Source organism: Myotis lucifugus, unplaced genomic scaffold (assembly GCF_000147115.1).
Source record: "Myotis lucifugus unplaced genomic scaffold, Myoluc2.0 scaffold_48, whole genome shotgun sequence".
NCBI classification, from domain to species: domain Eukaryota; kingdom Metazoa; phylum Chordata; class Mammalia; order Chiroptera; family Vespertilionidae; genus Myotis; species Myotis lucifugus.
This window is the reverse complement of record NW_005871096.1, coordinates 7,273,033-7,289,721: the sequence shown is the minus strand read 5'-3', so window position 1 is coordinate 7,289,721 and position 16,689 is coordinate 7,273,033. Positions and strand designations below refer to the sequence as shown.

General features: G+C 38.6%; 1 protein-coding gene across 1 annotated transcript in view; it reads left to right on the top strand.

Annotated features, from left to right (window-relative positions):
* The first annotated feature begins 6,044 nt into the window (after positions 1-6,044).
* The window catches only part of DTHD1 (death domain containing 1), a 57,727-nt gene continuing 47,082 nt past the window's right edge, over positions 6,045-16,689 (top strand). The window contains exons 1-4 of the mRNA XM_006088525.3: positions 6,045-6,574; positions 10,743-11,073; positions 14,063-14,242; positions 15,977-16,221. Coding sequence (XP_006088587.1) covers positions 6,045-6,574; positions 10,743-11,073; positions 14,063-14,242; positions 15,977-16,221 — 1,286 coding nt within the window. The remainder of the gene's footprint in view (positions 6,575-10,742; positions 11,074-14,062; positions 14,243-15,976; positions 16,222-16,689) is intronic.

The following is a 16,689-nucleotide window of genomic DNA, read 5'->3' as shown; positions in this document are numbered from 1 at the left end:
GGGCACATTAACCTCTCTTGTCCCTGACTCTAAGAATGTCAATTATAGATTTATATGATATTTTCTACTCTTTGTGTTGCCTCTATTTTTTTCAAGTCCTTTATTTATGTTTCTTTAATCTCTAGCATTATGTTAAAGTCTTTCTCAAATGCCTGCCCTCCTTGACTGTTATCTTATACTTGAAAGTGAGGTATTGGAAGTTCATATATTTAGATTGGGCTTATGACTAGGTGCTTTGTTGTTGATATCTGGCAGGAGCAGGGCGGGCTCTTTGGGGTGGGGGATGGGGGAGGGACACTAAAAGTTTCACTGCTGGTAGGGTTTTTCTCTTCCTGTGTTGAGTTACTCCAATCATCTTCTGCCTGACAGAATAAACAAGCAACTATTCAACTTACTTGAATTTGGTCTCTATTCATTTTGCTTTTAATATAAAAAAGAACAGTTGTCTTTTCAACTACCTAACGTATTGTATATTCAAGACTGCATACTAATTCCTTTAATGTTAGTGGAAGAACAGAATTCTTAGTTTAAAAAAAAGTATAAGAAAGGATTAAAGGTCATACTAACTAATAGCCAGGGTTAAGGTGTTAATCAAATGTTAAATCTATCAGGATAAATTTTTACAAACAACTTCTGTGGGTGTCACAAATGTTGCCTGCAAGTGTCGGTTCTTTCTGTGGTTAGTGACATCAGTTGATTGAAAAACAAGATGCAGGAGCATACAGATGCCTGTTTTAACAAGTAGAGGCAGCGTGGCTTGTGGAAGGTCTCACTTTGCAAATGTTACATGTTCTTGGGAAGCCAGACAGAGAACAAGTTTAGACTTGAGAAGAATGAATGTCAATGAGGCTAAGGAGAAATATTTTGGGATTTTTTTTCCTTGCCCTGAGAAAGAAATTTTTCTACATAACAAAAGGGGAAAAAATGTACATTGGTCCAGTGACTTAGCATTTTATTATAAGTTTTATTCGATGCTTAAAATGATCTCCAATGGTCTCTTCCACTTCCAGGGAATCATTCGCCACCCACTCACTAATGATAGTCAAATAGGCCAATATTCTGACTTTTCTTCTAATTTTCTAACACATTCCAAAAAATCTTTCTGAGTTATCTCAAATTCAATAAATCCAAAATTAATCAAATTGTCTAGATACTAAGCCTCTTTTTTCTAAATTCCTTACTTTAATTATTTGTTTTACCATCTGTTCAGTCACCTAAACTAAAAATTGTAGTCATAGTCCACTACCAGCATAGTTCTTGCACCAGCAACCAATAACTGTTTCTCAAATAAATGAAAAGGATGGATTTTCAATGCTTTCTATTCATCTCCCTCTCACCAGTGGGTCAGCAAGTTCTATTCACTCTGCTTCAAATCCCCTCTCAAAGCATCCCCTACCCTGGCCTGCACTGTTGCTGGTCTAATATAGCCCTTAACACTCTTAACTCTTAACCACCTAACCATTTGCATCCCTCCAGCAAAGGTTTGATCATATTTTAACTTGGTTCAAGAATATTTAGTTTCTCTTTTTTTATCTGCAAAACAAAATTCCAACTTCTCCTGACTCCCCACAATTAGTATATTCCGCTCTTGCCACATCCCTGACTCCTTGACTGAACCCTCCTCTAAGGCCACTTTCCCCTATTTGACCACACTGTCATTTCATGCTCCGGTGTCTTCAATCATATTTCCTATGCTGGAGCGTTTCTTCCCTGCCTTGTCTGGCATGCTCACATCCCGATCATCCTTTAGCTCCTAATTCAAACACCTCCCAGGCTTCTAATCAGAACTCATGCTTTACTCCTCAAAGCTTTTATGGCTCTGTTTATTCATACTTCTGCTCTAGCTTTCAACACAGCATAAGCTGTATTTTAATAATTTGTTCATGTGTCTGCCTCTCTCCAAAGTTCTAGCAAGCCCTATTCCCAGCGACTAGATTCAGTAAATGATATAGAAAGTTTTCAGAACTGGCATTGAATTAAAGCCATGTATACATTTATTATTGAGAGTCACACATATTTCAGGAGTTAAAAAGAAAATTGAACCAGAAAGTCTTTTGTATTGAAAGAGGATGAAAAGTATTAAAACAATGTGATTCATGATGTGATATGGACTCATATTATGACTGAATCAGGTCACTTAAAAATCCGATTTCTCCTAGAGAATCCTAGCCACCATTCCTAGCCACCACTCCTCACACTGCTCCTTCCCTTTTCTTTCGGGCTCTTCCCACCACACGCAGCTTGGGTAGGACTTAGACCTGTGACATTCATTCTTGTTCTTTAGGCACTAGGTTTGAGTTTCCCCATCTTGCGTTCCAGGTGTCCTGAGTGTAGTTCTAAGAACTCCAGTGCCTCAGATGAGATAACACAATGCCCGTGGGAGGAAGCATTCCAGCTCCCTTTGGAGAGCTTTTATTTCCTTCCAGTGCCTCTGAGAAGGGAGCCTTCTGGAATGCAGGGCCCTCTCCCTAGGTGATGTGTCCTCCCTGCTTAGAGAAGGGGGATTGGAAAGGAGGAAGCAGGGTGCTCTGGGTTCCTCTGCAAATCCCCATGTCTCCCCCCACCCCATATCATCACATACAATGCACCAACTTTGGGGCCAGCGTGGTGAGAACTTGCAGAATCTGAATTTTAATACATTAAACATGGTGAAGACTCCTTGTTAGTTCAGAGAAAGCCACTTTGCAGGTTGGCTTTATTTTAGTGAGGGGGGCATTTTATCCACTTACAGGGAAATTATCAGAGAGTAAAGAAGCCAAGTATCTCTACCTCAAACTGATAGCAGGCGTGCGTATAAGAAAATACTAATTACACTTACCTATGCAATGGTAATAGACTCTGCCCCAGCAAAGGAATATTTTTTTAAAATCACTCATTATTAAAAAATTATAAATATATGCTAATTAGAATTGTAAAGACCCATGTGTAATCTTTTCCAGGTTCAACAATGATTAACTTACAGCCAGTCTTATTTCATTTATACGCCACCGCCACACTCCCAGATTATGTTGAAGAAATTCAAACACCATATTATTTCACTTGTAAGTATTTTTAAGTATCACCTAGGAATCTTATTAGCAGTATTGTTCAAACAAGGTACCTTTATAATCAACTTCTCATCTTTCCACAGAATCTGTATTTTGTTCCTTTGAACCTTGAAGTCTATGGGCACTGAAGTGTGAAACTTACATGGAGGATGGGGTTGTGTGAGCTAGCGCCATCCCCGTGATTAATCTATTCTGTACACAATGGCACCCAGGGTGCGGAACGTCCCTCCTTTGGTCACCTAGTAACTTCACACTGGTCAACAAGAAGCTGAATAAACTATTATGTTTCGAGAAAGTGCTCTGCTAGCTGACTTGGATCACCTCCTAGATTTTAGGAGAAATAACCATTGCCAAGTTTGAATTTGCTAAACCTTTAGGCTTTGCTGGCAGGAAAGAAGCATTCCCCTCTTGGAGCATATAATGGATACAGAAGGTATGGGCTCCGGTAAACTCGGCCAAATATTGAAGCAGATTTGGAGACAGAACCTAATGCTGAAGCAGGCACTCCTGGGCCATGACCACGGTGAAGGGGCCGGTGGGGCCACGTGGACAGCCACAGTGGTCTTTCTGGGTCAAGAGCTCAGTGGGGCCCTTCAGCAGCTCTTGGAGCACACGGCAGGCACACTGCGCTCCACCTGCCAACAGCTGTGTGTCCTGCTTGACAAAGAGAATCAATGTACCTGGAGACAAGGCAAGTATTTATTTTATTCGTTATTTCTGTAAGAAATATTGGTTGGGTAGCCACTCTGAAAGGGATTAAGGGGCATACAAGGAAGGCTAAGATAGAGTCTCTGTCCACAAGGGACACACAACGTAATAGGGGTAGTAAGACTAGACAACCCCCAAAATGCAAGGAAAAATGAGGCCAGTTCCATTAGAAACATACAAATAAAATGTGTTAAGGCTACAGAAGCAGGTGAGGTCCCATTTTTAGAGCGAAGATTTGGGAATTTCGCTAAAGAAATGTTATATTTAAACTGAAGCCTAAGGAACAGAAACTGGGAATCTTGAAGGAGCATTCCAGGCAGCCCTTGCCAGTTTGGCTCAGTGAATAGAGCATCAGCCTGTGGACCGAGGGTTTGATTCCAGTCAGGGACACGTATCTCTGTTGCAGGCTCCTCCTGGGCCCAGGCTCTGATCAGGGCATGTGCAGGGTGCAACCAATCAATGGTTCTCTCACAGCAATGTTTCTCTCTGCCTTTCCCTCTCTCTCAGCAATGTTTCTCTCTGCCTTTCCCTCTCTCTTCCACTCTCTCTCTCTCTAAAAAAAAAAAAAAATCAATGGAAAAATATCCTCAGGTGAAGATTAAAAAATAAATACAAACTTTTAAAAAGTACATCATTTTAAGTTAAAAAAAAAGGAAGAGCATTCCAGGCAGAGATATTATCAGCAGGATCCAAGACTTAGAAGTAAGAAAATATAGGCTTACTTTGAGGCAGAACAAGCCATTTTTCTACATTGGAATGTGATATTCTAGTTTTAGACTTATTTGAGTTTGAACCTTTAGTGAAAAAAATTGGAAAGGCTAGGGTGATCTGGGTTATGACATTGGATTTCCCCCTGCCCCTTTGTGTTCAAATTCTTGGGAATAGGCCCAGTTATGGATGCTGAGAAGTACAGTACAGCAGGAATGATGAATATGACCTCAGATAACAATTACTCTAGATTAGCAGACGGAGGCATCATGAAATCCAATGCTAAATCATATAGTGTCAAGGCAAGTGGGCAGTCTTATCACTCAGGAATCTAGGGCCAATAATGTTCAGTCTGAAGGGCAATGGTGGGCATCTGAAAAAATTTATCCAAAGATAACTGACCCAGAGACTATCAGCTGGAACTCAGAGCCAGGATTCAAATCTCTGCAGAGAACTCAATGTGCTCCTAGGCAACATATTAAGTTGAATTGTTATTCATAGAAAATGATAAGGACTCAGCTATCAGAACAGATATTCAAAATAAACACGCAATCTCAGCTACAAGACAAAAAACCAGTTGTCAGAACTGGATCCCAAAGTTAAGTCCAGACTAGTAAAAGGATGGTTTATCTATGATTCTAAAAACACCGAGCTATGGGGTCTTACATATCAGATTCCATACTTCAGAATTGAATTCTGAAGACTGGAGAGTTACTAAGACTGCAAGAAGGCGTCAGGTGAGCCCGCTATGAGGAGAGGAGAAATGAAAAGGAGAATGGTAAGAAATGGGGATGCAGGATGAGGGTATACACTAGAGTGAAGAGGCTTGACTTTCTTTAATGGTGTTTTAATAGCCACTGCAGCTTCCAATCAGAGAATCAGTATAATTAGAGCTATCCTTTGAAAGACTAATTTGAAAATTGCCAAGGACCACAAGCTCAGCAGGAGAAATAGTGTCAACCTAATCCAATTCTCATAACAGCAAACAAAATACTCAATATAGCATCCACACCCACAGAAATAATGTTGCAATGGTTTACCTCTACCCAAGTCTCATCTAGAGTGTTTGCTAAATTTAGGCAAATAATTATAAATGGACAATTGATGGGCTATAGTACATTCAAAGGAGAAAGAATAAGTCTCAAAATCTTACCTAATAAGGCATGGCTAAGGGAGATATTGACCTCAATTGAACAGTCTATGGGGAGGTTAGAATATATGTCCTCCAATATTCAAAGAATTTTCACAACAAAAAGGATTTGATTTACTACTAGATTAAAAGCAATTTGTCCCCCATTCCTAGATGTGTTAAGAGAATGACAGTCGTACAAATGACTTCTCCCTCAGGAGGGAGATTGGCTTAATGCCCAGTAGGGGCCTTGGTAGGGTTTCTAAGGTTATCTTGCCATAACTCATTACATGTCAGGGGAGAAACATAACTTGGTTTGGTTTTGCATTTCTTTTTATGTGTCTCTCTGTGTGTATGTGTGCGTAGAAATCATTACTTTCATAGACTGCCTCACGAAAATAAGTGAATATTTGGGGAGCACTGCTACACTTCTAAAGGAAGAAGGAAAGCAGATGTGTCATTTATGCGGCGTGCTTGAGGAATGTACTCCACTGCAGACAATGTCTGCCATTCAGGACATCAAAGCAACAGACATTGCTGCAAGAGGGGAACAAAATGTCATAGAAACAGCCACTGTTCCTCCCACAAGTGGGGCGGAAAGTCATGACACGCACCAGGACGGATTAAAGAAAAATAAAACACACATGAGTTTGGAATCAGCGGAAAAAGAAAACAATACATCAGTGAATGGAGATGTCACAGGGCAAGAAGAGTCTCAGAACGAAATGTTCCCAGATAGTGCAGAAAATGGAGATTATAAACAAATGGCACACGTGACTGCTGAAGACACGAATGGCAGCAGGGAAGAGACACGTGACATCACCCAGACAACAGAAAGAGAAATTCAAGAGAGCTCAGAAAACCAAAGAGAAGAGGCTACCACAGCCCCAATAACATGCGATACGGCCAATAAATGCGAGAATGGTCTTCTTCCCAATGATTCAAAGAGTCTAAAGCAAAAAGATAACATAATGGAAAAGGAGTAAGTAAATGTAATCAATGGGAGAGATGCTTATCTATGCCTATTCATATGTGTTTCCGTAGTTAGCAGTCATAGCATGTATACATGAATAAAATTTTATATTTACATTTAATATCTCCAAAAGATATTGCAAATCAGTAATTCAGTTTAAATTACTTCTATAAAAATTTGTATGGCTGCTATTACTAATATTTCTTGTTTCTTATAGCTTTAGGAGACAAACATTAAATACTTTTTAAAGAAGGAAGAAATTGATGATATGAGAAAGTAGTTAAACTGTATCATTATCCAGAATGGGGACACTTTATAATCACTATTTTTTTCAATTATAATAAGAAAAAATTAGAAGGCTGCAAAGTGTTCCAAATTTGGGAGAGAATTTCCCAACCTCAGGTTTATTTTATTTACATTCCTCAGTAAATTCTCAGGTTTATTTTATCCTATCTAATAAAAGTGTAATATGCAAATTAACCATCACTCCGCGACAAAGATGGTGGCGCCCATAGCGGCTGGGCAGGACGCTGGCAGCAACACCCTGGCAATGTGAGCCCAGCAGGCAAGCGGGCATGCAGGCTGCACCCAGCAGGGCCTGCTGGGCTGTTGCCACGGCGACCCGGGGAGCAGGCAATCAAGGCCACAGGCAGCACCCAGCAGGGCCTGCTTGCCCATCCCCGTGGTGTGGAGCAGGCAGGCCCTGCAGAGAGCAGAGAACCATAGGGAGTGGGCCCAAGCCGTCAGTAGCAAATCCCCTGAGGGCTCCCGAATTGGAAAGGGTGCAGGTCGGGCTGAGGGACCTCCCCACCCGGCCTCCCGGGCCTCTAGTTTATAAATAATCATGAATTCCGTGTCAGCAGAGCTCTAGGGGGATCAGGGAAGAGCTTTGGGAGGTTTTTAAACCTGAATGCATATTTTCATACCAATTAAATCTCCTTGGTCCAGAGCTTCCATAAAACTCTCAAAGAAACTGTGACTTCAAAAAGTGTATAAGACTGATCTTTTTATCTCCCCAATACAAGTAGGTAATTACCCCTATATATTTTATTTGTTCAAATAAAATACTCACAAGCTATATTTTTTCAGCAAAAATAACACCCTTAGAAGGCAATGTGGAATATGAAAATAAAAAAAAAATATATCATTGGTTTGTGAGTCAGACAGACTTACATTTTATCTCCTGTTTTATTACAAACTGTGACCCTGGGCAACATGCTTCATTACTGAGCCCTCTTTGTAGGAAATTGTATCTATTTTCTGGGATAACTCAAATGAGAAAATCATGTGAAGGTCCTAGTCCCATGTTACTTTGCAGAGGTTCACACTAAGCTAAATGTTAGTGTGTTCATTTATTTCACCTCAACAACCCTCACTTTCTCCCCCACATGACCAACCTTCACTTGTCCCCTCGCTGCCACCAGGTGTGATGCTCTTTCAGATGCAAGGTACTATTTCAGGACCACACCACAAATGAGTCTGTGATCACAGGCAAGTCATTCTGCTCACTTTGACTTTAGTCATCTCATTTATAAAATAAGAGGTTGAGCTAGTTTTGCTGTGAGGATGCTATAGGTCTGAAAAATCTAATAAATTCTATAGGTGATCCAGAAGGACATTCAGTGCATGAAAGACCCCCATGGTTCTAAAGAATTAGCGCCCCCGCAAAACAACTGTTGAAGTAGCTGCCCATTTCACTTGAGAAAAACATTAACACTTCAGGATCCTCACATTCAGAAATGACTCAAAGCATCCGCTAATGAGTCATTGCTGCATTACACCTCTCACACGCCTTTAGGTGTTTTCTAGTGGCTGGTTTCCTCTTTGTGGCCTACAAACCAATTGTGCTTGGCTTGCATATCTATGAAGATGACTACTCATTGAAATCTCTCAGGCTACAGAGGCCCACTTGACACATAAAAGATGAGTGTTATTTTAAAAAAACACCTACCACAGAATCTGTTGTGATTCCTCTCTGAATAGTTTCTTTTTTTGGGGAAAAAGTCTATTTTTTCTAGTGTAGTTGTCCTCCTCTATACAGACTGAAAGGAAAACAAAACTGGAACAAACCCATTGATTATTTTCGAGGCTGGACCTTATCTCTTTGACTAGGGATAGGGTGAATGAAAGCACTTACAGGTCGCCTCACCTTACTTCATCTGGGGCACAGAAGAGAGTCATTCTTGGAGTCATTCTTCTTGAAGTCATTCTTGAAGGCTGGGTCATTGTATCCTAGACAATGTTTCTCATTTTCTGAATTACCATAATCACCACCATCAGAGAATACTTCTACATACCAATGGGCTGGGTAATTTTCTTCTACTTCTATGGGTTCAGAATGATAAATACAAATAAATAACTCTCTCTGCAATTTCAACATATATTTTTAGATGTCTATGTTCAAGTACACTATAAAATTTAAGTTACCAATAACTGAAAAATAGTTAAGACCTGGTAATTCTAAAACTGATTATTTTTAATTAAATTTATTGGGGTGACATTGGTCAACATGAGCATATAGGTTTCAGGTGTGGGTTTCTCTTAAACCTGATTATTAATGTTATATTTTATATAGCTCCTCTGATTTCTCTAAATATATTTCAATTTTATTTCATTTAATCTTTATACTATTGTGAATGAGATATTAGTTTCAGTATGTAAGGCATAAAAATCTCAGGACTTTAGAATAATTTGAGGAAATATGATATTATATTAGAAAGTTTGAGCTTTTGTGTTAAAGGTGAATGGATTAAATTATTGATTCTACAGCTTACCATCAGTGTAATCTTCAGAAAGTTAAAATTTTTAGACCTCACTTTCCTTATCTGTAAAACTAGAGGCCTGGTGCATGGATTCATGTATGGGTGGGGTCCCTCTTCCTGGCCAGCAATTGGGCCAGTTAGGCCGATGGGGGCCGGTTGGCCACAGGGAGGGACTATGGGAGGTTGGCCAGCTGCGGGAAGTTGACTGTGGGAGCACACTGATCACCAGGGGGCAGCCCCTGCATTGAGCATCTGCCCCCTGGTGGTCAGTGCACGTCATAGCTACTGGCTGGTTGTCCAGTTGTAAGGGTCGCTTAGGCTTTTATATAGAGAGAGGGTGATGATATACCTACCTGACCTCATAGTGTGAGGATTAAATGAAATAATGTATAGCCTAATACCTAGCCCATAGAAAAAGCTAAAAATTAGCAATTTTAATAGTAATTACTGATGTTTAAGGTCAAACATAGCAAGTGACTGATCTCAAATTTGAATTTGAGTCTATAAGACTCTAAAATATTTGGCAAAGGTGATGGTATAAAAGCAAGAGTAATACACATAGTTAAAATAAACTTTCTGTAAAAATATGCTTTTGGATTGATTCTTTGAGGATTTTAAATATTCTATTTCTGTTTCTAATTACCTTGATTAGTCATAAATTCACAGCACGTTTGTACCTCTCTCAGTTTTTCTAAAAAATGGAATTAACATCATAAGTTGATCTAATATGTTTAGACAATTCCAATACCAGATATACATTTACTCCCCCCATAACTTAAGAAACTACTCAGGTGTTAATATTTGGTTTATCAAGAAGCTTCAGCAATCTTCAGATTCATATTGGGACATGAACAAAACCGAGGGATGAATCAATCACTTAAATAATAACACCAATGAAAATAGTAACAATAATAATAAGTAATATATGTAATACTATGTTCTAAGTAGAGATTAAAAATACTTTTATTGATTTTTAGAGAGAGAGGAAGGGAGAGGGGGAGAGAGAAAGAAACATCTATGTGAGAGTGAAAATTCGATCGGCTGCCTCCAGCACACACCCCCTACTGGGAATCCAAAGAGCAACCTTTTGGTGCTTGGGATGATGCCCAACCAACTGAGCCACACTGGCCAGGGCTAGGCACAACTTTTTAATTACTTAACCTATAGTAGTTCATTTAATCTTCACAGCCTTCCTATGAAATCAGTTATTATTTTAATACCATGCTATAGTTGAGGAAACTGAGGCACAGAGAGTATATTGTTGAGTATATTGCCCAAGGTCACAGCATCAGTAAGTCAGAGAACTGGGATTCACAAAAGAAAATGTGACCCTAGAGCTCAGGCTCTTATATATGTACCCATAAAATACATAAATCAAGTATTTACAAAAACTATGTCCTTTCTCACCCCTGCAGGTATCTTGATGTGCTGAGTGATGACAGGGGCCCTCAAGTGTCTTGTTACATCACAGCACCTTCATACCTTCTACAACATCTAGAATGCCGAATAATTAACAGCATGAGTTCTTTGATAGTGAGTGATAATGAAGAGTTGGTCAGCAATGTCATCACTATTGAGTGCTCAGATATGGAAATGAGAATTCCATTTCCAATATGCATTGCAATTCCATTTACCGCATGTTACAGGGGAAATTACAAAGACATCATGGTGAAAATGTCTGACATAAACCTTCAGTCAAGTTACCTAACCCCAAGTTCCTTGGATGGAATGAGAGGAAGTTACAAGGTTGGTAAATCATTGGCTACATCTACACTTGCTGTTTGATTCCTTCTCTAAATACTGCTTACACTACCAGATTGTAGTATATATATAATTACTCATTAGTAACAAATGAAAGGGCTCAAAGATTTATTCTAATGCATTCACTTTTTTTTTTGCCACAAAGAGCAGAAAGGACAGAAATTACACATGCTAGGAGTTAAAATTATAATTTTTCCATGGTACACTTTATTGTATAATTCTGAGGATCTCTAAAGTCACAAAGATCAAAGAACAGAAATTACTGGCCAAATTGAGGGATGGAGAACTTGGGTCTAGGACACAGCAAATGTTTTTACGTGGTTAACAAAACCAACACCATGGCTTAATTAACTTCATGTCTTTGTTAGACTAGCTTTAGACTAACATTTTTTAAAAAATATATTTTTATTGATTTCAGAAAGGAAGGGAAAGGAAGAGAGAGATAGAAATATTAATGATGAGAGAGAATCATTGATCGACTGCCTCCTACATGCCCCACACTGGGAGTCAAGCCCGCAACCTGGGCATGTGCCCCTACCGGGAACCAAACTGTGACTTCCTGGTTCATAGGTCGACATTCAACCACTTAGCCATGCCAGTCGGGCTTTAGACTAACGTTTTCACTGTGATGGATCTCTGCAAAATTTAAGAATGTTAGAGTCCCCAGATGATAGTAGCTTTATTTTTATCAGTCATGGGTTGGAAAATTATGTTAAAATGAACAACTGTGCATGTGTGTGTATGCTTTGAGATAATTTTTAGTCTATAAATTGTGTTTAGTTCATATATGAAAGATAGTATATGTGGTTGTTAGGATGTGGGTTGTGAAGGATTCAAATGTGGTTCATATACTTTCTTGCTATGTTAACTTTGGTAAATTATGTAACCTTGCTATGACTCAATTTCTTCATCTGGAAAATGAACAAATAATAACATCTACCTGATAGGGTCATAAGGACAAAATGAAAAACTATTGTACACTTAAAAAGATAAAAGGAAGCCTAAAACACATGCTAGCAGTTAAAAATGATCTATTTTTCCCCCATAGTACACTTTACTGTATAATTCTATGGCCACAAATCCATACATTTTGAAGAAAGAATATTCACAATTACTAAACTTAGCATAGATTTGATGGGAACAAATATTTAAGAAACTTCTGTGGGCCAGTGAACTTACTTTGAAACAATTTAAATATTTGTCCTTTTTTGCTTTATGTAAATTGTCATTATTTGAAGAGGAGGGCAAGGCATAAATGTGAAAACATTCCATGTATACAAGAAATTCTTTATAACACACCTCTACTTTTTCTGGTTTGGTCTTTTCTGATTCACAAATAAGGATATACAGTTAAATATGAAAGCTAAGCCTGTTCTCATTATTTACTCCAACTTATGCAACTAATACATGTTATATTTAGTCTAGGAAGCCTGTAAGTATAACAGCTCTTGATTGGGGCTTTTTAATCTTGGCCATTCTGCCTGACATAGAAGCAAAAAGTGCTCAGGTACATGTGGTTTTCACAAAGTAGGTACACAAGATGTTTAGCAAATGAATAATCAGCCCTAACCGGTTTGGCTCAGTGGATAGAGCGTCGGCCGGCAGACTGAAAAGTCACAGGTTTGATTCTGGTCAAGGCATGTACCTTGGTTGTGGGCACATCCCCAGTAGGAGGTGTGCAGGAGGCAGATGATTAATGTTTCTCTCTCATCGATATTTCTCTCTATCCTTCTCCCTTCCTCTCTGTAAAAAAAAAAAAAAAATCAATAAAATATATTTAAAAAATGAATAATAGAGAGAGAGAGAGAGAGAGAGAGAGAGAGAGAGAGAGAACACCATTGCCTACTGGAAAAAAATAAAAGCATATACTTTTCTCTTTAGAATATTCTAATAGTAGTTATCTCTATTTTTAGCTCAAGACAATTTAAACTCTGGATTCCTTCCAAATGTTCATGTGGTTCATATTAAGAATTCTAACTCCAGAGTCAGATGAACCACCATCAGAGCTCTGTTCATGACACACCCTTGATCAATAACCCTTCCTGTTTCCTAGCATCTGCCAGATGTGCCTGAGATACAGGCCAACCACCACTGGTTCCCAGAACACTTTCTTATCTTTCACCATATTCCCTCCAGCCAATTAGGGACATTCACCATGCCCTGAATTTTCCCAGCGACGGAGTCATGCAGTGATATTGTGAAATATTTTCCTTAGTCAGTTTTCAAATGATAGATTAGTTTGCATTGTGATTGTCCCTGAAATGTTTGTGTGTCTGCCTGATGATCCACTCACACCAGGGTGGAGCCCGGCTGGTGCTCAGGAAAGCATGAATAGATCAAATTGCTTCTAAGTCTTCCTTCTCATTCTAAGCGCCGGAGATTATATGAGTAGATAATTCTGTTTTCATTTATGTACAGTTCCTTTTATGTGATAAAAAAGGCTTGAAATTTAAATATCACTATGTAAAAAATGAAACACAAATGTCTCTCTTGGTAGTTAACTACTCCTACTGCATGGAGGACAGAAGTAGAGAAAATGACTTTACTAAGAGATTGAGTTGTCAGAAGGAAGAATTTGCTGACGGTACAGGTGCTATCATGTGTACGGAAAGTACCCAATGAAATTTCAGTCCTAAAGCAGGGTTGACTCTTCTGGATAAAGGCCAATATTTAAAGTCCATTCTGGTGAACTTAAGGAGGATGGGATTCCAGAAGTAATTAATATCTGTTAAAAATACTGAACATGATTGCTCATTGTACATATACATTTTCTCTTTGGGATTTATTTTAAATTAAAAAATAAACTGACATCTTCTCTTTTCTGTTATGTAGCTCAAAACTGAGAAATTTCTGGTTACCTATGGGCGAGTTGTGGGCGAACAGGGACAGCATGTAGATTTTTTTCACAGCCACAGAGCATGTAAGAACAGTGCTGTGCTAATGTCCTTGTCTTACTGTCCTTCAATCCACACAGGGGACCTGTGCTGAAGTGAAAGTTTACAAGTTGGGTATCTTCTCTGTCGTGTCCTGTTTAAAGAAAGAGTCCTTCACAGTAACAAAGAAAGGCCTCACTCTCAAGCCAAGCATGGATTCGCGGATATCCCTGCATTACCCTCCGGGAGTTTTCGGCTCACCCGTGCTTGTGCAATTAAAGGTAAATATTAATAACTGGTGATTTCCTTCTTATAGATTGTGTGAGTCATCAAACCTGGTCCTAAAAGATGAAGAAGATCAAAATATTTAATAAAACAGTAAATGAATTCTTCTCTGATGTTTTTAACCACCTAACATACAGTGTTTTTAGTCATAAAATGAGATTTGGAGCATAACTGAATCTCACTGCAAAATGAATCTCCACTTTATTTGAAAGATTTTTTCTAGCTAGTTTTTGTATTGTTTTGTTTATGATGGTTATGAACAAAAATATATGTTGAGTATGATAGAATTGATGCCAGGCACTGGACATTCATATGATTCAAGATTTCCACCTCAGAAGCAAAAAAGAGGCTAGTCCATTAAAATATTTATGATTTTGAAAGTCTGGTTATATGTAATTATAAAAAAGTCATTCTTGGGAAGACTGTTTTAGACTGTTAAAGAATTCAATATATACAAAGGTGAGCAATGTTATATCAATGTATATTTTAGAACATGCATTTCCTCAGTTTTCCTTGTACTTCTGGCCTCAACTCTTTCCCAGGTGCTTCTGTTTCTCCCAGTTGTTACCACAAAAGGTAAGCAAAGAAGGAAAGTTTTAAATAAAAGATATTATGAATAATTAATTTTATAAATAGTTTTCATAAACTTTGAAATTTTGGAATTATGCTAGCTATTTTTATTATTAGCTAAAGCAGTGTTTTCTTATGTGAGAGAAAACACTTAAGTAAATATAGTCTTGTGTTTCTAGTTTCTTAGGATCACTTGATCTAACAATAGTTTTAATTAGAAATTACGTAAAATGCTTATTTTGTTTTCTAGGTCATTTTGTTGCCTACAATTTAGAGTGTTTCTCAGTTATTTATAAAAAAGGACAGGGAAACTAGATTTCACAAAGACTTTGTAAAAAGGGACTAAATGTTGTGCTTTTTTATAAATTAATGCAGTATTGATTCAGCGAACAATGTATAAAGAAATATATTAAAACTACATTCCTTCAAAGTTTCAGAAAACTGGTTTATAAATATGCTGATACTTTACATCTTTTGCTAATTAAATATAGGAATATATATGTACACAAGGTGTCCCCCCAAATGTATACACACTTTGAATGATTATAAAGTGTTTATTAACATACTAGAGGCCTGGTGCATGAATTCGTGCATGGGTGGGGTCCTGCTGGCCCACCCCAATAGGGGCTGATTGGGCCTGGCTGGCCGGGCTGGAGGGCTGGAGGGGTTGTGGGCCGTTGGCCAGCCGGCCCCATCCCCAGTCGAACTCCCGGTCAAGGAGACAATTTGCATATTAGCCTTTTTTTATATAGGATAGTTCATTTTCAAAATTTAAAATTATCTACAGAAATGAATAATTTTTTTTGTCAGTGCCTGTTTTCAAACTGATGACCATTCTGGTCCAGGCATTGCTGATAAAGTGAAGCAATGGAATCACAAACATCAGGAATCACTTCATTTGGTTTTTGTGTGCCCTCAATTTGTGGGCTTTTGCTGGGTTTGTACCATAAACTTTACCTTTTATGTATCCCCATAAAAAAAAGTCTAAGGGCACTTTAGGATAAATTTTCTTTGTTCAAAGCTTAGTCTGGCTTCACCCATTATTTCAAATCAGTTAAACCTGAAAAGGAGTGAAAATTGAGTTATCAGCTGTTAAAGTGTGTATATATTTTTGGGGGGACAACCTATATATATTTTTTTTTGTTTCTTTATTTGTTTAGATCCAACCAGTTGACCCATCTCTGGTGGCATATTTAAAAACACAGCAAGATACTTCCTACTCCGTACTATCCACCAGCCCTCTGATTCATGTGCAGCACCCATCCACACATCCTTTCCAGAAGCCAGTCATTGTATGCCTACCTTGTTCTTCACACCCTGATAAAAAAAATTTGGGGTCTGAGATAGATCATAATAGAAGAGCCATTACCACAACAAAAACAATGGTATCTTTATACTTCAACCGGTGAGTTAGATCCTCATATCTCTAACTGACTTGATGGTAAACAAAGAAACATAAATGTTTGAAAAATGTAATCAAATGTCTTGTATTTAAATATCAGCATTAAAATATTATGACATTTTTAATCTATAATAATAAAAGCAAAATATGCTAATTAGACCTGACAGCCGAACAACCTTCTGGATGTCATTCCGGATGTCCTTCCAGACAAGCCACAGCGGTGGGGGCAAAGGCAGAGGCAGTTAGGGGCAATCAGGAAGGCAGGCAAGCAGTTAGGGGTAATCAGGCAGGCAGGCAGAGGCGGTTAGGGGCAATCAGGCAAGGCAGGCAGAGTGGTTAGAGGCAATGAGGCAGGTAGGTGAGTGGTTAGGGGGGATGAGTCAGGCAGGCAGAGTGGTTAGGGGCAATGAGGCAAGCAGGCAAGCAGTTAGGAGCCAGTAGTCCCGGATTGCCAGAGGGATGTTTAACTGA